General features: G+C 39.8%; 2 protein-coding genes across 3 annotated transcripts in view; both read left to right on the top strand.

Moving 5' to 3' along the window:
• The window catches only part of LOC135489273 (DNA replication complex GINS protein SLD5-like), a 249,221-nt gene that overhangs the window by 97,318 nt on the left and 131,795 nt on the right, over positions 1-20,108 (top strand). The window lies entirely within an intron of this gene.
• On the top strand, positions 7,668-9,140 carry LOC135489276 (uncharacterized). Its single transcript, XM_064774560.1, has 4 exons — positions 7,668-7,902; positions 8,106-8,277; positions 8,547-8,695; positions 8,795-9,140. The coding sequence occupies exons 1-3, from the start codon at positions 7,713-7,715 to the stop codon at positions 8,686-8,688; spliced, it is 504 nt and encodes a 167-aa protein (XP_064630630.1). The 5' UTR covers positions 7,668-7,712; the 3' UTR covers positions 8,689-8,695; positions 8,795-9,140.

A 20,108-nucleotide genomic window follows, 5' to 3' on the forward strand; every position in this document is an offset into this window, starting at 1 on the left:
TAGGTGAAAACATCGATGACGTCAAAACGTAAACACGGCTTGAAATGGCTGACGCGGCGCTGATTTCTGTGGTTTTGGCATGGTTTCAAGTCGCGATTGTGGAATAAAAACGCAAAGACATTCCATCAAAACGATGTATTTATTTAATAAAGGTATGAGGAACAACATGGTATTAATAATTAGGGATGTTAGCAAGGTTTATATGGTGAATTTGGCGTATTTGTGTGACTATGATTTCGTTACGGTTCACATGGTCACACGCATGTAGGGTGTTAATGCATAGGGTTGCCTAAGCCTATTCTAGAACACGTTTTGTAGCGATGGTGGCGATCCTAGTGTTCGGGCCTCTTCGGCTCAACTTCGGGTGTGGTCGGAACCTAAATCCGGCTGCAACATTTTCTGACAAAAATCAGAGGCAACTTAAACGTATTTTCCAGCCGTGCGACAGAAATAATCATTTTTACTATTGTGTTATTCAGTCAAAGATACATATAACAATAAATATCAGTCATTACTTCTGAGCACGCGCGATGTTTTTGATGAGTTAGGTGCATTTATTCAACAAAATTACGTGAAAAAATTGCAAATTTTCGGGCGACGACCGCTGTTCAAAGTCACGTAAACAGCAAACCTCAGGACTTTTTACACTTTTTTCTTAATGAAACAGATCATCCAGAATAATATGTTCCGTTTACATGTCATTCAGAAAGATTTTGACAAGTTTAGGATCGATTTCCGACTTCATATTTTTCACGCCTAAATGTACGCGATAATGAGCTCGTAATGATATGCAGTGACGTCATAGCGCAGAGAGAATTACGCGGAAATGGGGGCGCGGCCAACTGACTGGATATAGCAAGAAGGTCTTCGCACCAGCACTTCTGCGTGCTAGACGTTATAGCTTCACGTTGCCTCATAATAACGGTACCGACACACACTTGGCCCTTGCCTTCACCTATCCATTTCAGCTGAGCGCCAGGCCCTTGGGCCTCTTGTTCATGAGTGTAATACTTCTTGAAAACAGAACTATGTAACCATGTACATGATGTACAGGCGTCCACAATCATGCTAAACCAATTCTCGGAAAACCAAGATGGTCAGACTGGTGATGTACTCGATATCAGCCAGCGATTAGCGCCTGAATGGTTTAAGTTACTGGTGTGTGCGTAAATCTTGTCTCCCGTTGGGTACATTGTGTCCTGAGATGAGCTATTTGTGAATAAATGGCCGTCTCGAGGTGGAAAAGCAGCATTTTTCCTTCAGATATGGGCGCAGCCATCTTGCATGCTGGCGTCAGTGACGTCGATTGTGATTGGTGGATGGTGCGCGCATGGAAGGGACCATTTGGACAGGACATCTGATTGGTTGATAGCGGAGGTGGGAGGTGGCTCGGCAATTTTCGTGACGGTAATAATGCAGAGAGATAACTGATGGACTTCTCGGCGAAGAGATTTCTTGGAGCTCTCCAGTTGACGGCATCTCCACAAAGTTGTTATTTATTCCAAAACCACCAAGATATTCGACGTATGACACCCTCAGTGACACTCTTACTTATGATCCACACCTACGAAACCAAAAGATGCAAGAATTCGACGCATTTTTGAGGCCCAATTTTGAAACAAAAATCGCCTCCTATTTAGCGGCCACAACGCGCATTATAGTATAGATGGTCACCAGGGCAACGTGCTTGAAATCGGTTTCCGTCAATTTCGAGGAGAACGACTTGGAGGATGGAATCAATTTTTAGTGGGTGTAGGCCTAATGCAGTTTTGTAAGGGGAAGGTTCCTTTCGAAAATCAGCGCGATTCAAAATTCAATATGGCCGCCACGCTCACAGTCACATCCTCAAAATAGGTTTCCACAATTTTAATTTCCATATGCAATCTAGCCACTCCACTAAGCCAACTTCACCATTATCTCACCTTCAACCTTAATAGGCTGAGGGGTTATGCTCGCTTTGTGATGCTATTTTTGCACTGTCCAGTTGTAACAGCCCATATTTGAGGATTTCACAAATTCAGACATGAATTATTCAGTGATCTTTTTGTATTGTCCGAATTCCAAATCATATATTGCAGTGATCTTAGATTTGTCGAGATTCAAAATCATGTATTACGAGTTATATTTATATGAAAGCTAATCAACTAAAGAATTGAATTGTTGATGGAGTAAACTTTTGGTGACCTTTCACCTTGACCTGTGACCTGAACATCTATGTCAGATTCACAATCATTTGGAGGTCCTAAATCATGATCAGAGTCATCGAGTTTGTGAATAATTTGATCCAATTGTCGCATATTCCTCGACATCTCGGAGCCAAACTCACTTGATCGCTAAAGAAAGATGCAAATGGTGACCTTGCTGCAGAAATAGGAAAGGCCCGGGATACCCGACACCAAGAATCACTAGAGGCCTGGCGGCCTGAATAGCTACGCTGGCGGATTTGAATAGGAAGGAATGAGATGAATGACAAGAGCATATAACAAGTAGTACATGCATATGCATGTACCAGAATGCATGTTTATGGTAGATAGGGAGATGTGGACAGACTAGATGGAATCAAGCTTAGACAAATGGGGCCAAAGTCATGAAGAGCGTTTAGATTAAAACAGCGTTTAACTACTGAATAGACAGATTCAGGTCCTTCATATTAATCTTCATAAATTTTGAATAGGCTCTGAAACTAATGAGGGAGAAGTTACACACATCTAACCCTTAAACGCCCTTTATGAATTTGGCCCCTAGGGTGGATGACAGTTGTGAACGTTTTATTTGAACTGCAGTGATTGAAGTAATTGAGGGGTTCTTTTGTCACATCCACTCTTCAATACCTTCAGTGCATTTGATCCAACTGTGTTTAAGCACAAAACTGCTCTTTCAATACCTTTAGTTTGATAACATTAACTCGACTGCCTTCCTCTCACGGTGTTCAAGTTGTTTAGTAAGTCATAAAAGTAAACCCGGGTAAACCTGTTCTTAAACACTTTAAGTTTGATATCAAACACGGATGACACCTTTCACTTTAACCGTCTCCAATAAGTCAGTTTGTAATGAAAATGGGTTAGCACAAACCTACTTTTCATTACCTTTAGTTCGATACCAAACTCGACTACTTTAGCTAGTCTTAAAGTAGGGCAGTGCAAATCTCTCCTTCATTACCTTGAGTTTAGATTAGTTGTTGTGACACTGCCCTATTCCCTCCCATAAGGCTATAATGCAGTCTCTAGATTGTGACATGAGGCACGATGCCATCTCTTACATCACCCTCTACTCTCATATCAATCGGGCAACAATACGGTATCTTACTTGATTGTGGCATGAGGCATGATGCCGTGTCTTGTATCACCCGCTTCTCTTATATTAATCAGGCTACAACGAAGCCTTACTTGATTGTGACAAGGCTTAAAATAAGCGATTCGCATCGCAATTTGCGACCCGAATTTGCCGTTTTGCGACACAAAAAATTTCCGTCTATTAGCAAAACTGCGAATCGCGTTTTTACCTCATCTTGTAAAATCATTATCATTTTGACGATCCTGAGACGGTCCCCGAAGCAACCATCGCCAACCCCTTCGTCAGGTAAGTTTAGGCAAATGCATAGTACATATGATTAGTACCGTTCAGGACCCGGAAGCGAGGTTGAATATCGCTGCTGGGAAAGTAAAATGGCGTCTCGCGGCTCGGTCAAATTGACAACTGCGCTGGGTTGGTTCGCTGATTACGATACCAAAGGGCGATGGATAGGCTACGAAACTACCGGAGGCCAGTACATAAATATGATATGGTGCAAACTATGCCGCAGATACACAGACGACCTCAAGTATACCCACAATTACAGCTCTGATTTTGTGAGAGGCGTAACCAGGAGCAGCATAAAAAAAGACAATGTGAAGAAACACAGCATGAGCGCCCAACACACGAAAGCCCTCCAGTTGGACAAACCCGGGCAAAGCTGTCAAATGGTCAGATGTCAAATGTTCAGCTGCTTGAAACCCCCCTAGGTATGTGCAATATTCATTTTATATTTCTCGGTCGTTGGCGAGGTGAAAACCGTGTTTTTGAGTGGGTTACTTTCCTTTCTTTCAGCACTGAAGAAATTACACCTTCGAGTCCTGTCTTGCTACGTCATTCACCGCGGTTTCTTATTGGTCAATGGTGGAGGTGTGGCTGTGTTTCTGCTTCTTATTGGTCAGTGCTGGAGGTGTGACTTTGTTAGCTCACCTCTTAGCAGAGGTGAGCTTATCCCATACCGTGGCGTCCGTCGTCCGTCGTCGTCGTCGTCGTCGTCGTCGTCGTCCGTTGTCGTCCGTCGTCCGTAAGCAGGGCACGTTTCGTAACTGTTAGAGCTATTGAGTTGAAACTTGGTACACATGTACCCTTATGTAATGACACCTTGGCGACCAAGTTTCGGTCTGATTTGTTTGATGGTTTCGCCACCAGGGGGCCAAACGTTAAAAGTGAAAATATGCAATATCTCCCTTAATAGTAGTCGGGAAATTTTGAAAAAAATATGGTAGGTACTTCTAGCAAAGGTGCATCATATATCCTCCGGGTTTTTGATTTGACCTCCTTTTCAAGGTCACAGAGGTCAAAGTTTGCTGATTCACTGAACAGTAGCATGTTTCCTATCTATTTTAGCTAGAAGGTTTTAAACCAGTGTGGACATGTATCTGGGGATTCTCTATTTCACCCCTAAAATTTCGGCCGTTCGGACATCAGATATGGCCGCCAGGCAGCCATCTTGAAAAATAAACACAGTACTATTACTCCGAACCTAATGATCGGATTGCAACCAAATTTGATCTGGATGTATATCTATGTACTCTCTACTAAATCCTTGATTTTTTATCAGATGTGATCGCCAATATGGGTGCCAGGCGGGCATCTTGAAAAATTCTTAGTTTGGCCACCCGGGGGCAAAATTTAATGTCCAAAGTTAAAATGTTTGATTGCTCGTTTAATAGTGGTCTGATTTTCATAACATTTTTATGGTAGGTACTCCTAGCAAGGATACATTTCATAAATGTGGGTTTTTGATTTGACCTACTTCTCAAGGTCACAGAGATCAAAGTTTTCCTATGGCACCGTCATTTTACAATGACGGCACGTTTTGTCACTGCTTTAGCTACAGATCCCTAACTTGGTACGAATGTACCCCTATAGTCTTAGACTAAACTGCAGTCTTTTTCTGATTCTCAGTTTGGCCAGCAGGGCCCCAAATGTTAATAGTGGACTCTCCCCTAAGGGTGCCTTGAAATGCTGCTAAGTGGGATGTCATAGTCTAAGCCTAGGCAAATGCAGGATTAATTAACCTCTACAGAGCCCTAGGAATTTCAGATGATGGTTGTTTCTTGTACTAGACACAAGCAAACATCCTATTCCTGAGCATTTCCATAATGGGTCATCTGTAAACCAAAGGACTTTTTTTAAAAAGGTGTGTTAATGCTGATGACTTGTTGCATGGAATTGCTTATTTGTTCTTTTGGTAGGCATGCCTTGCATGTTTTGCTGCTTCAAGCTTTTGTTCTGCTGCTGTTTTAACGATTACTGGTCAGATCACAAAATTGTCTACTCTGCTTTGTCATACCTGTAGTCACCTCAATTAAATTCAACTTACGCATTATTTTATCTCTCATGTAATTTCATTGTAAAACATTACTTCATTTCTTTCTTACATTTAAAACCATGCTAATGCTTCATCCATCTTCCCTTCACAAGAGGTGAGCACAATGGCCCTGGCCATTTCATTTACCAACTTACTTAACCCTTTCTTGTTGAAAGCACAATATAGTACAATAAACATTGTAATGTATATTCTGAATCTCCACTGGCAATGAAAGTCACATAATGCACATATATTATAGATTTATAATTAGTGCAAAATGAAGAGAAATAATCTAAAAGCTATAGCTATCTTATAGGACTGACAGACGGGAAGACAGGGTGCATACTATTGAAGTGAGGGTTACAACATCCATCACCAGGAGACAAAACAAAGTAGGATACCCATGCAACTAGCAAAGAAGGTTTTTGGAGACATGTTCCTTGCCTCAAGTCAGATAACTGAGATTTATCAAAAGACGAGGAATTAAAAATTGCTAATCAAATTTCAAAGATTTTTTAAAATTTTAAGCCTTGTGTGACATCAGCCATCATACCGTCTCTTTCATCACCCTCTTCTCTTATATCGATCAGGCTACAATGTGGTCACTTACTTCATTGTGACATCACTCTCTTTTCTCATATCATTCAGGCGACAATGCATTCTCTTACTTGATTGTGACACGAGGTATGATGACGTCCGTTAATGTATTTAACCATGAACCCCCCTGAAAAAACAGGCCTAGCGAGTGAAAAACGGCAAAATCAGCTGCTCCAAATTGTAATTTTCAAGTCTTAATCCTGGCTATTGGCATGACTCACTGGTCATGTTTGTATGTCGAAGTTAATCAAATGTTTACTCTCTTTTTCAGGCCATTTTATGGAACTGAGGAGAAGTTTATATTCTTCCAGAGTTGCCTCATTGAACTGTTCGAATCCTGTCCAAGTTGCAATAGGAAGACATTGGTGGATGAGACATACCAAAAGGGGACCTGCGTGACTATCGAACAAAGTTGCAAGTGTGGATTCCTAAGGCAGTGGTCATCACGACCAAGCTATCAAACCAGTGCAAATGGAGCTGTTCCAAAAGGAAATCTACAGTTAACTGCGTCGATTTTTTTTCAATGGGGCTTCAGCAACCAAAGTTATTCGAGTGTAAAAGTCGATGAATATTGTGTGCATCCAACCAAGCACATTCTTTAACCATGCTGCGAAATATCTTCGGCCAACTGTGTACCACATGTGGGGACATGAAACGCTTGTACGAAGACTGGCATCAATGGAAGGTGGTCTTGTACTGGCAGAGCAGACTCTCTAGGTCACTGCGCGAAATATGGCTCATACACCGTGATTGAGGAGTGAATCAACAAAGTGATTAACTTACAACTTGTGCAGGTGGGTAGTTTTCATGAATGGTGGTGCAAAATATGGTGTAAACACGATAACACTATTAAAGCTCCATAGAGTCAACTTAACTGTTAGATCTAGTAAAAGGGTGACTATGATTTGAAACAGATTAAAGGCATCCTGTTGTTAGCTTGGTAGTTGGTCTACTGAGTGCACCATTGGTAATGCCAGCATTTTAGAACCAGGGTCAGGTTTATAATGATGATAATATCAAATTATTGAATTATTTCAGAGCAATGAAGTTGCCAACAGCAAGACGATGGAAAAAGAGGGATTGATACGGTCGGTCAAGTTCCTCAAGGAGAAGAATCTCAATATTGCTGTCATGATAACTGATGGACACACGCAAATTGCGAAGTATGTCCGTGAGAGATTACCTGAAGTACTTCACCACCTTGATACATGGCATGTAGCCAAAGGCAAGTTATTTCTGCAGTTATGTCTTCATTTGGATTATTTTAGTTACATTTGATTGACGTCTGTACCCATGTCACCTCTCTATTCATCACAATAACAGCATTTAGTAGTTAATCAATATCCATAATAGCAAGGTTATATCTACATGATCTTCTGAATATCACTTGCTTCTCTATAATACTTTAGATGAATAAGTTTATTTTCATTTTATTTCATGCTTCACGAAGAAAGCCATTGCACTCTCAAAAAAGGAGGACTGCGGTGACATACTGATTTGGGTGAGGAGCATGGCAAATCACATGTACTGGGTAGCATTTTCAACTCCAGATGGTAATGGTGAGGTAATGATTGCGAAGCGGATGTCCCTCATCAATCACGTGCAGGACCAACATCATCACCCTGGTACCATATTCCCAAAATGTCTACATGAAAAACTGGCTATAGCTGAACGAAGGAAAACGAAGTGGATAAAACGAGGTAATTAAAAAGAGTTATTGTTATATTTAAACTGAAGCAGTTGTGCAATTAGAATATGATATATACAGAGAATATTTGGACAAGATTGTAAACACTAACGGGTTCCTTGGTCAAATGTCAGTATCACTATCCGCTTGTTTATATATTTGAACACAGAAATCCCATTGTCTATATTGTGAAATGTCTTACTTTCTGAATTTCAGGTTCTGAAGCCACCGAGAAGCTTACTCAGCTAATAGAGAGTACACGCCTCCTAAACTCTATTAAGAGGCTCAGTCTGATGCACCAGACTTCAAATGTTGAAGCATTTCATTTGTTCATCCTTCACTTCTGTCCGAAAAGGCTTGCTTTCAGCTACAAGGGCATGCTATGCAGGTAAGTATGCAGGTAAGTAAGAACAGCAACCATATCACAATGTACATGTAACCACGTTCCTACTGCCTCGGCCATTGGCACATGTCCCTTTAGCTCAACGATAGAGTGTTGGACTTCGGAACTGGCTTCTCTTCAAAATCGCAAGTTCCTTGGTTCGGGTATGTCTCAGCGTCACTTTATTCTGAAAGCAGAGAAAAAGAGATATCAGATATTTCAGAAACATGTGTGCCTTGATACAAATACATGTTTTGTATAACTATTTCTTTCAGGCTACAACTGAGTGCACTCCATTTCAATGAAAACAGTGCTAGAGCTCTAGCTACAGACTCCACTGGGTCAACAGCACTAACTGTCAGGTTTCCAAAGTCGAAGCAGGGGAGATACTCTGTGAATACGAAGAAAACTCCATGAACACATGGTAAGTCTGAATTGTCAAGGGAGTGGGCAATCCATGAAGCCACTGCCATGGTACATGCCTGCCTGATAAGTCAACAAATTGTCTCTTTTTCTTTTTCAGGCTACGTAAGTAGACTCGTGGAATTACTCACTGAAGAAGTGGTGATAAATCCCCAACCGTTTTCGGATAAGCTTGCTTCAGTTACAGACCCATTGCCATTGGCCTCGCAGTACGAGAGACCAAGTAAGGAACACGCCATTGCCAATTTCAGCCGCTACAACAAATTGGAGTAAATCCGTGTTTTCCTTCGATGTCAATGAATGCATGGCTGCTCAGTATAGTGCTATATTGTAAGGGACATGAAATTTGGAGTCACCCTAATTTAGTTTCAAGGATTCACAGTTTGGTCTGCAATTTTTCACCATTACTTGAGAACTCAGGAGCGTTTCTTAGGGTGGCCCTGATATTTTATGCACACAGACAATTCGATATTCATGTCATTATAGTTCTTGCAGAAACTAAATGTAAATTTGTACAGATAACATGAAATTTAAGAAATGTAATAATTATTTATTTTTAAAAATTATACACTCTTTCTTTTCTTAGTCCTTGTAAAAGTCATTGTAACAAATTTAGGTACTTAGCAGTATAATTTATGTCCAATTGTGATATGTTATTTCAGTTCTTTATTACCTTCATTCTTCTTGTGCTAAACTGAAACCATGAAACTCGAAGTCCTCCTCAAGACCAGGTGGTGTGAATTGGGCCCTTATATTGCCCACACAACAGGCTGGCAATGGAACTCTGATGTCCTTTCCAAGGTAACCCCAGCACCATCTTACCAACTGCCGATAGGCGATGTGCCTGTCCTTCTTGTGTTGCGGTCCATTGTTTACGGCCTTCTTTCCATACTGCCACTGCAATTGGTACCATGCTGCCTGCAGCACCCAGGGGTCCAGGCAAACACTTTATGCAGGTGAACGTCTCTCCTGTCTTTTCCTCCACTTCTCTCATCTAAGCTACCATCTGCGGAATCTCCCTGTAGCATCTGCACTCTTGAATTGTGGGCATTAAAGTGCAAGACCCACATTCACACCTAAAAATTAGAATTCAAAATTATGTAAGAGAAATTCTGCACTATTAGACCGTTGGGCATACCATGAAAACTGGCCTAGAAACTAAGTTCCGTTTGACATCTCAGTGAACTAACTGAAAAGACTCGATATTGGGTAATTTGGGGGTGCTGAGCTCAAAAAAGAGGTTTCTAGGTCATAAAGTTGCACATTAACCCTCCACGGGCGAAAAAATATGGTAATTAGGTAAAGACCCTGGATGTGTGCAAGACATGGTTAAAACACAAATTAATTATATTATGAGTATTAATTATGTGTGGTAGATATCAAATACCAAATACACCAGCTTTTAACTAAAAAGAAAACACAAATTAACCCTTTTAACCCTTTTTGGCCCAAAAACAAGGATTTGTTTTAATTACATTAGCCATTGGAATTAACTTATGAATCATATATAATAATGGTTTATGACAGGGCTTCTGAGAACATTCACTGCAGTTCTTAAAACTAGGCATTAACCATCCTCGTGCCACAACAAGAAAAATATACCATGGGCTTAATGGTTTAATGCATTCACCTACATGCGTCTAATCCATGCTCAAACCATGCTCGTATCAGTTAAAGTGTCCAATGTCATGTCATGCCATGCCATGTATAATTTTATGTCACACCATGCAAATATATTGATTTGGTACATAAAAAACAGTCTTACCTTTAAAAATATCTTTATTGGTTGCAAGTCTACACTTTCTCTGTGACATGGTAAATCCAATTATAGAACAATTGACAAATTTCTTTAGTTTCAAGTATCTCTGTGGCTAATTACAAGTCTGTATTAAAACATATTCTATTTACAATCAATTGTCTTTTTAAAAATTTTTTGTCTAGCTGCAAATACTATTCGACCATGTCATCTTCATCGCTTTCCTCAGAATCTGAATCTGGGTCCATCTCATCCTCATGGGATTTTTCACAGTTTGAGCAGTCTATACATTTACAAAGTTCTGTGCAGGGCAGGTTGTGTTCACAGCATGAGCATTTCCCCTTGTTGCATCCAGTCTTTTTACAAGCACACGCAATGAACTTTAAGAGGGAATCTGGTGCATAGGACATGTTAATCCATTTTGGGACAAGGAAACCATCGTCTAGGGACCACCCGTACGTGCTGGGACACGGACATTTTATCAAACTTTGTAGGCATCTCCTATGAATGGCTGACTGATAGTTTGACCTCTCAAGGTGATTAACTAGACTGTCTCTGTTTGGAGGGAGAGTGCTGTCAATCTTAAACCGCCGGCCAAATATTTTCTCCCTGGCACTATCTACTGATTCCTCATTCAGACCGTAAAGTGAGCATACAAACTTCTCAACAGGAGGTAAGATTGTTTCAGCTGTATCCCACTCTCTCCCAAGGGTCAAAAATAATTCCTGATAGCTTTCATTTTGTATTAGGAGCTAAAAGGCTTTGACTTTTCCCTGGCCTCTAAAGGCACTGGTGCTGTCACATCCTGTGAAGCAATGTATTCCTATGAGTGCTTTAGATATCATTTCACCTAGATTTGCCTGCATTTTGTTCATGTCGATAGTACAGCTCTCACATGTATAGTCCAGGAATCAATCTTGAAAAGTCGACGGCTATTACAAAGACATCAGTGTCTTGACTTCTAATAATGACATTTGAAATGCCTGCATCTGATGCATGTTTAGCATGAAGCAGCATTCGTGTATCTGCTTCTTCATGATCTGTAAAAAGCTCATCTACTGTCAACACATCAATGACCCCGCCAACATCCTTCAGTCTGTGACAGCTATCCTGGTGTCCAACAAACACTTCTACACCCTCTAGATTTTCTGGGGGAACATTTTTCCATTGTTTGAACATGAACTCAATCAGTTCTTCTTTGTTTTCCCCACAGCCAAGGAACTTTTTGAATTGTTGTGGAGTCTTTTGGTCTGGTCCTATGATCTTGATCCTTTGAAATCCAGCCAAAGCCCGTCGTTCCTTTTCATTTCCTTTAATGCTTTGCTTTGGATAGCGATCAGGTACAAAGTCAATTCACGTTGCTCCATGCTTTTTTGCAATAGAGATAATCTTGTCGAGCACTTTGTCTGCTAGTTTTCCAAAGCTTGATGGAATATCCTTGGTTTCTTGCAACAGTGCCATGCCATCTAAAATCCATGCTGTAGACCCTTGAATTGGCTCGTCTACTACGGGAGGGTAAAGACTTAGAATATGCCTGCGCAGTGCTGCCTTGTCTGTTTTTGCCATTGATCCTTTTCTTGTTAAGGCTGGTGGTAATGGGTGCAAGCTATGCCGCAATGCTTCTTTCATGTCCACATTCCTAGCCCTCCCTACAGCAACCATTCTCCCAAGGATGTCAGTGTTTGATTTTAATTCCATTGTTTTGGTTTTGTCCTTGTCGAGCACTTTCTTTGAAACATCAGAAAAAGTCTTTAATTTCCGGAGCTTAATTGGAGTATAAATATCTTTCTCCTGACCAACCAATCGTTCATCTACATAGCAACGAAAGGCCAACTGCCCTACTTCTTCAGCACTCTTTAAGTCCTTCTCAATGAGTGGAGGAGCAATGCCACCGGTTGCTAAGTTGACAAGTCCTTCATCAGCTACGGAGAACGGGTTGCACATCGTTGTATTTGTGGAGATGAGACTCTGTATAGATTTTTCATCTGTAGAGATTCTTGATTTGTCCAAGTCCTTCTTTGATATATCACTGTCCGTTTTCCCTCCCATTTCTGCCAACCTGTTGCTGATTTCAGCTCTTGCTGGATATGAAAGTATCCATCTATGGACTGCACCTTTTTTAACAGTGATTCCTGTCATGCCTCCTTTTGTCTTGGATGAACGATTTACTGTTTGTTCTATAGTTTGGTCCACTGACCCCTGTGAAAAGCCATAACGTTGCTGACATTGAACAACAAATCCTCCATTTGACATATCTTTGTGGATGTATGGATGCGTGGTTTTGAGGTTAGTCATCTCTAAAAGGTAGATTGGAGCATAGCGTGCATAGTTAGTGCTGTCATATGCGAAGAAGCCGGGAATCATCCTTCGTAATGAAGAAAGGTGCAGCTCCCAATTGCTTTCTCTTGCAGCTCTGGTGAACATTAGAAGATAGCCAACCATACTAATATAGGAGCACCAAAATTCAAATGTGGGGCATTCCTCACTTCTCTGGTTTACAAAATCATTGAATTGATTCAATAAATTCAAAAAATCATCTGAGAGGCTGATGTCCTGAAATTCTGTGTGGGGAAAAACAGCCTGAAGTTCGAGCACTGCATTGCCTATTTCACTTGCTTTGGTTTCTGGCAAAGAATCCAGATATTCCTCCCATAGCAGCCTGTGTAATGCCTCGTACAACAGCTTTTGGGCACGGACACTTCGATCATAGTGGTTTCCTGTCAAAACCCCTTTAATGGATCCCGCAGCAATTACACCAGATTCCACCAGGATGTCTTGAATTCCTGAGTCTTGAAACCTCTTTCCAAGGACAGCAAGATATGCCTTTGCAGTGTGGAATTGGCCTAAGCGGATAACTAATCGTTCCTGAAAGATCTGGTTTTTCATCTTTTCTGCTGTGCTTTTCAGTAAATGGCTTGATCAAAAACTAGGGTGATGGTATTAAGTTGTAGCTGGTCAGTTATTTTGATACTCCTATGTAAAATTGTGTTAACCGTTGTCATTTCTGTGGGACTTGCATCTATAATTGGTAGATATAAAACTTGGCTCATGGATGGAATAGTGCGGCATAACAATGTATTTAAACCTGTCCAACCAGGGAGAATTTGTTCTGTCGACAATGCATTCTTGGACTTCACAATGGCATAAGCAGCATCAAGGTGGCGAGCCCTTTGCAAATCTGGCAAATCTGTGTCTTCCTGAAACTGTTTCGGTCCTTCCTTCTTCCTCCCATAATACTCCACCAGCTTTTTTTCTGGAGTACCAATGGTTCGGCAGCGTGATTTTGGCAAGATTATAGCAGCACTGTTGCATTGCACTGTTCCCTGATGATGTTGGATGGCAATGCCATTGGTGTTATGTGTTGTACCTGCTCCAGTGAGGGTTTCCTCCCCAAAATCATTATTATCCCATGCCAGTGTTGTGGGAAAACCCTTGACAATACCCTCTGGAAGACCATCATTCACACTTGCTTGCCTCTCTGCTAATGCCGTATCATATTCTAGGACTTTTGTATGTGACACTGAATGTCCAAGACCATTCATGAGTCCAATAATTTGGGAGGATCCTGTCAGGTGGCACATTGTCATCCCCAATGCCAGATGTTTTGGAATGTCTTTTTTGCCCTTGGAAGCAAGATATACAATATCTTGTGCTATTGAAAAGATTTTGTGTTGGACATCAGAATCTTTGATTGAAACATATCCCTCCAACTGAACACCTCTGTTTCACCTATACACTATGCCAAGAAATTGTGTAGTTCAGCAGGGACAAACTTCTTTATTGCCTCATCATCCAGGAATTTGACAGTGGGTGGCCAAGGTCCACACTCATTTGGAACCAAAGAGATCAAATTACGCATGAACATTGCTGATTTGTACAGATTTCTAACAGATTCCTGAGAAAAGCGTTCTCCATACCGTAATTCACTAATGCCCTCCCCAACATCAAATTCAGAATCTGAACCACTTATCTCTGTGGAGCTCTCTTCTGGCACAACTTTAAGATTTTGCACATGATCATAGAGTATCAATTCACAAAGATTACGTGTCCTGTTTTTTAGGAAAAGAAGGTCATTATATTTCCGCTGCAGACGACGCTTTAGTAGACAGTTTTGATAACTTGGTGGTAACTCCTGATTGGGATCTTTGGTCTTATATTGCATATACATTGTTGTCAGTTTGTCCCTACGAATAATTTCCCCACCCAACATGATTCTAGGCTCAATAAATTCTGCACATAACTTTTCAAATGCCTTATCTCCTTTATCCTTTGTTTGTTCAGCATTTAATTGCTTCAGTGAACGGGTGTACTCTCTGTAACTGCACTTGTGATAATAGGCCTCTTTTGCAACAAGATCAACATCTATTACTTTTAGCAAAAGTTGTTCATCATTATATTGTTTCGCTGCTGCCTTCAGGGTATCTGCTGCATCATATGTGAGACACTGGGTAAGGGCAACTGCCTTTCTTTTTCTAGTGGCAGCCTCTTTCCTATATTTTGCTTTGTGACAAATACAACATTCTAATGGGAATAGGTCAAGTCTTTCTCTAACCCCTGGTCCCCCCTCAGATAATTGACGGACTGACCTACGGGCACGGAGTTTGGGTCTCTCGTTATTTTCATTCTGTCCGCTACTACTAGCACTAGACATAGCAACCTGATCCGTAAATAGAGACTTAGAACGTAGCTTATCAACTCTTTTCTTGGCAGCATTTATCCTATTTCTGTCAGTGAAAAGAGAATAACAACGTTTGTGATGACCAAGTTCAGAAAGATGAGGTAAACACATAGAACAAGACATGCAAGATACATCACCAGAAAAAAGAAAGTCATGTTCAGGGCAATTAGTACTCTTTCCTGAGAGAATGCTAGCTATTTCCAGTTCCCTTCTATCCAGACACTTCCAATCTTTCAAACAGTCACAAATCCTATTGTAATTAGCCACAGAGATCTTAGAAATAGGCCCAGTGAGACAAGACCACAATTGATTTTTTAAGCCTTTTAGCAGTTAAATTGTCAATGTTTGACCGCGACGCATCAAAGAACGCATGGTGTTGTGAATCTGAAATTTAGATTATGTTATTCCGGACAGTCGGGCACGTAAATGGTGAAAAATAAAATGGTGATTGACCACGGAAATTTTTTGATAATCGACAAATTAGACAGACTTTGATATTTCCACTCTTTTCAGCCAACTGGCAGAAAAAACTCAAAACACGCCCCCTATTACCCAATTAGCAAAATTCGAAATTAATTTTTTCATCAAATAATTTCTTTATATCTGCAGACTTGCCACAACAAATATGTTTTCAATACCTCTCCAAATATGTACTTGAGATTTAAAAACATGCACTCGTCTAATTGATAGGCCTCGACCCTCCAACCTATGAATATTCATTAGCTGTCTTGTCTCGTGAGACAAGACCACAATTGATTTTTTAAGCCTTTTAGCAGTTAAATTGTCAATGTTTGACCGCGACGCATCAAAGAATGCGTCAAGTATTGAAACTGAAATTCGGATATGATATACGGACGGGTTAGTCTTGCGAGTAACTGGTGCGATTTAAATTGGTGATTGACCACGGAAATTTTTTTATAATCGACAAATTAGACAGACTTTGATATTTCCACTCTTTTCAGCCAACTGGCAGAAAAAACTCAGAACACGCCCCCTATTACCCAATTAGCAAAATTCGAAATTAATTTTTTCATGAAATAATTTCTATATATCTGTAGACTTGCCACAACAAATATTTTTTCAATACCTCTCCAAATATGTACTTGAGATTTAAAAACATGCACTCGTCTAATTGATAGGCCTCGACCCTCCAACCTATGAATATTCATTAGTGGTCTTGTCTCATGTGAGACAAGACCACAATTGATTTTTTAAGCCTTTTAGCAGTTAAATTGTCTATGTTTGACCGCGACGCATCAAAGAATGCGTCAAGTAGTGAAACTGAAATTCGGATATGATATCCGGGTTAGTCTTGCGAGTAACTGGTGCGATTTAAATTGGTGATTGACAACGGAAATTTTTTTATAATCGACAAATTAGACAGACTTTGATATTTCCACTCTTTTCAGCCAACTGGCAGGAAAAACTGAAAACACGCCCCCTATTACCCAATTAGCAAAATTCGAAATTAATCTTTCATGAAATAATTTCTTTATATCTGTAGACTTGTCACAACAAATATTTTTTCAATACCTCTCCAAATATGTACTTGAGAGTTAAAAACATGCACTGGTCTAATTGATAGGCCTCGACCCTCCAACCTATGAATATTCATTAGTGGTCTTGTCTCAATGAAGGTACATTTCAGGGGTTAACATTTTGAGAATTTTTTCAAACCAATGTACATGACATCCCACAACTCTCCAACAAAGGAAAGTCATATATGGACATTTTGGGAGAAATGAGAGACATTTCCAAGAGTGGTACACTGTGCCAAAAGCGACGAAAGAGGACAAAATCGACAAAAAGTCATGATTTTGCAGCCAACAGCACCAAATTCAAAGACCAGCCCTGGCCAGAATATGCAAGTTATGGAGCTGAAATTTAGGATGTGATTTAGGAATATCTTTGCTGCTTAGGGAACAACTTTCAGAATCAAGGCCTAGGAAGTTTCAAAGAAATTACAAAATGAATGGCAACACAACAAGACTTGTAAAAATGAAACCGAACTTAGACCGGGGCTAGGTTGGCTCATATTGGGGTCAAATTAAGTTTTTTTCTCATTATTTTAGCTTGTTTTGACCTTAAATCATCAGCAATACAATATTCTAAATGAATTAGAGTGATTTGAGCACATTCAATTTTTTCACTAAATTGACCCAAAATGTAGTGTAAATGGAGACAAGACCACAATTGATTTTTTAAGCCTTTTAGCAGTTAAATTGTCAATGTTTGACCGCAACGCATCAAAGAATGCGTCAAGTAGTGAAACTGAAATTCGGATATGATATACGGGTTAGTCTTGCGAGTAACTGGTGCGATTTAAATTGGTGATTGACCACGGAAATTTTTTTATAATCGACAAATTAGACAGACTTTGATATTTCCACTCTTTTCAGCCAACTGGCAGGAAAAACTGAAAACACGCCCCCTATTACCCAATTAGCAAAATTCGAAATTAATTTTTTCATCAAATAGTTTCTTTATATCTGTAGACTTGCCACAACAAATATTTTTTCAATACCTCTCCAAATATGTACTTGAGAGTTAAAAACATGCACTCGTCTAATTGATAGGCCTCGACCCTTCAACCTATGAATATTCATTAGTGGTCTTGTCTCAATGAAGGTACATTTCAGGGGTTAACATTTTGAGAATTTTTTCAAACCAATGTACATGACATCCCACAACTCTCCAACAAAGGAAAGTCATATATGGACATTTTGGGAGAAATGAGAGACATTTCCAAGAGTGGTACACTGTGCCAAAAGCGACGAAAGAGGACAAAATCGACAAAAAGTCATGATTTTGCAGCCAACAGCACCAAATTCAAAGACCAGCCCTGGCCAGAATAAGCAAGCTATGGAGCTGAAAGTTTAGGATGTGATTTAGGAATATCTTTGCTGCTTAGGGAACAACTTTCAGAATCAAGGCCTAAGAAGTTTCAAAGAAATTACAAAATGAATGGCAACACAACAAGACTTGTAAAAATGAAACCGAACTTAGACCGGGGCTAGGTTGGCTCATATTGGGGTCAAATTAAGTTTTTTTCTCATTATTTTAGCTTGTTTTGACCTTAAATCATCAGCAATACAATATTCTAAATGAATTAGAGTGATTTGAGCACATTCAAATTTTTCACTAAATTGACCCAAAATGTAGTGTAAATGAAGACAAGACCACAATTGATTGTTTAAGCCTTTTAGCAGTTAAATTGTCAATGTTTGACCGCGACGCATCAAAGAATGCGTCAAGTAGTGAAACTGAAATTTGGATATGATATACGGGTTAGTCTTGCGAGTAACTGGTGCGATTTAAATTGGTGATTGACCACGGAAATTTTTTTATAATCGACAAATTAGACAGACTTTGATATTTCCACTCTTTTCAGCCAACTGGCAGGAAAAACTCAAAACAATTACCCAATTAGCAAAATTCGAAATCAATTTTTTCATCAAAAAATTTCTTTATATCTGTAGACTTGCCACAACAAATATTTTTTCAATACCTCTCCAAATATGTACTTGAGAGTTAAAAACATGCACTCGTCTAATTGATAGGCCTCGACCCTCCAACCTATGAATATTCATTAGTGGTCTTGTCTCATGTGAGACAAGACCACAATTGATTTTTTAAGCCTTTTAGCAGTTAAATTGTCAATGTTTGACCGCGACGCATCAAAGAATGCGTGGTGTTGTGAATCTGAAATTTAGATTATGTTATTCCGGACAGTCGGGCAAGTAAATGGTGAAAAATAAAATGGTGATTGACCACGGAAATTTTTTGATAATCGACAAATTAGACAGACTTTGATATTTCCACTCTTTTCAGCCAACTGGCAGAAAAAACTGAAAACACGCCCCCTATTACCCAACTAGCAAAATTCGAAATTAATTTTTTCATGAAATAATTTCTTTATATCTGTAGACTTGCCACAACAAATATTTTTTCAATACCTCTCCAAATATGTACTTGAGAGTTAAAAACATGCACTCGTCTAATTAATAGGCCTCGACCCTCCAACCTATGAATATTCATTAGTGGTCTTGTCTCATGTAAACAGCATTTAATGGAGGCTGCCATTTTGCCTCTTTGTTGATGAAACAAAGGAAGCTAATTGGTTAATGAGGTCTTCCGGAGCCCTCTGTGATTGGAATTTTGAACTACAGTTAGTGTAAATCAAAGATTTCAGATTGGCACCTGGTAGAGTTTTTAAATGACTGTTACTAATTAATGTGCAAGTAACTTTTCCAGAAAAATGGGTTTCTAGGACATGTTTATCATTATCTAGAAGATACAAGTGTCAGATCATTGTTCGTGTAATGTCAAACGAAACTTTACATTTCATGGCATGCCCCATGGCCTATATCATTATCAATCAGCATAGGCCTACCATTAAGACTGTCAGAGCACTGACAATGACTGTGAAATACAATCACAACATTATTTAAATATTCGCAGTTGTGTTTTTAGCTCAGCTGACAAGCTGAGCTATTCATATTAGAGTAAATGGTAGAATGAATGTCCGTCTGTCTGTCTGTCTGTCTGTCTGTCCGTTAAACTGGCACGTTTCAAAACTATGGCGGATAGGCGATAGATTTTTCCTCTGAGGCGTTGAGACCCTTCAGGACTCCTGATTTTCGGTCCGATCTGATTCTCTGTTTGGCCACCAGGGGGCCAAATGTCGATATCTAAAAAGTGTGATATCTTGCTTATTAGTGACTTGTTTTCGATAAAACTTTTGTTGTAGGTACTCATAGGAAATATACATTTTATATTATGCGGGTTTTTAATTTGACCTTGTTTTCAAGGTCACAGAGGTCATATGGCGTAAATTGGCCATTAGAGTGTAAACTTTGGCACGTTTCTTAACCACTAAAGCTATGAACTTGAAACTTGGTACATATAACCCCCTATATCACATAGCCTCTGGTGCTGAATTTTGGTTTGATCTGATTCCTAACTTTGCCACCAGGGGGC

This window comes from Lineus longissimus, chromosome 6 (genome assembly GCF_910592395.1).
Source record: "Lineus longissimus chromosome 6, tnLinLong1.2, whole genome shotgun sequence".
NCBI classification, from domain to species: Eukaryota; Metazoa; Nemertea; class Pilidiophora; order Heteronemertea; family Lineidae; genus Lineus; species Lineus longissimus.

Excerpts from the sequence above, each read along its gene's own strand:
- LOC135489276 (XM_064774560.1), top strand. The coding sequence starts at position 7,713 with ATGGCAAATCACATGTACTGGGTAGCATTTTCAACTCCAGATGGTAAT. Across the intron at positions 7,903-8,105 it reads AACGAAGTGGATAAAACGAG|GTTCTGAAGCCACCGAGAAG; the intron begins GTAATTAAAAAG and ends TCTGAATTTCAG. Across the intron at positions 8,278-8,546 it reads TACAAGGGCATGCTATGCAG|GCTACAACTGAGTGCACTCC; the intron begins GTAAGTATGCAG and ends TATTTCTTTCAG.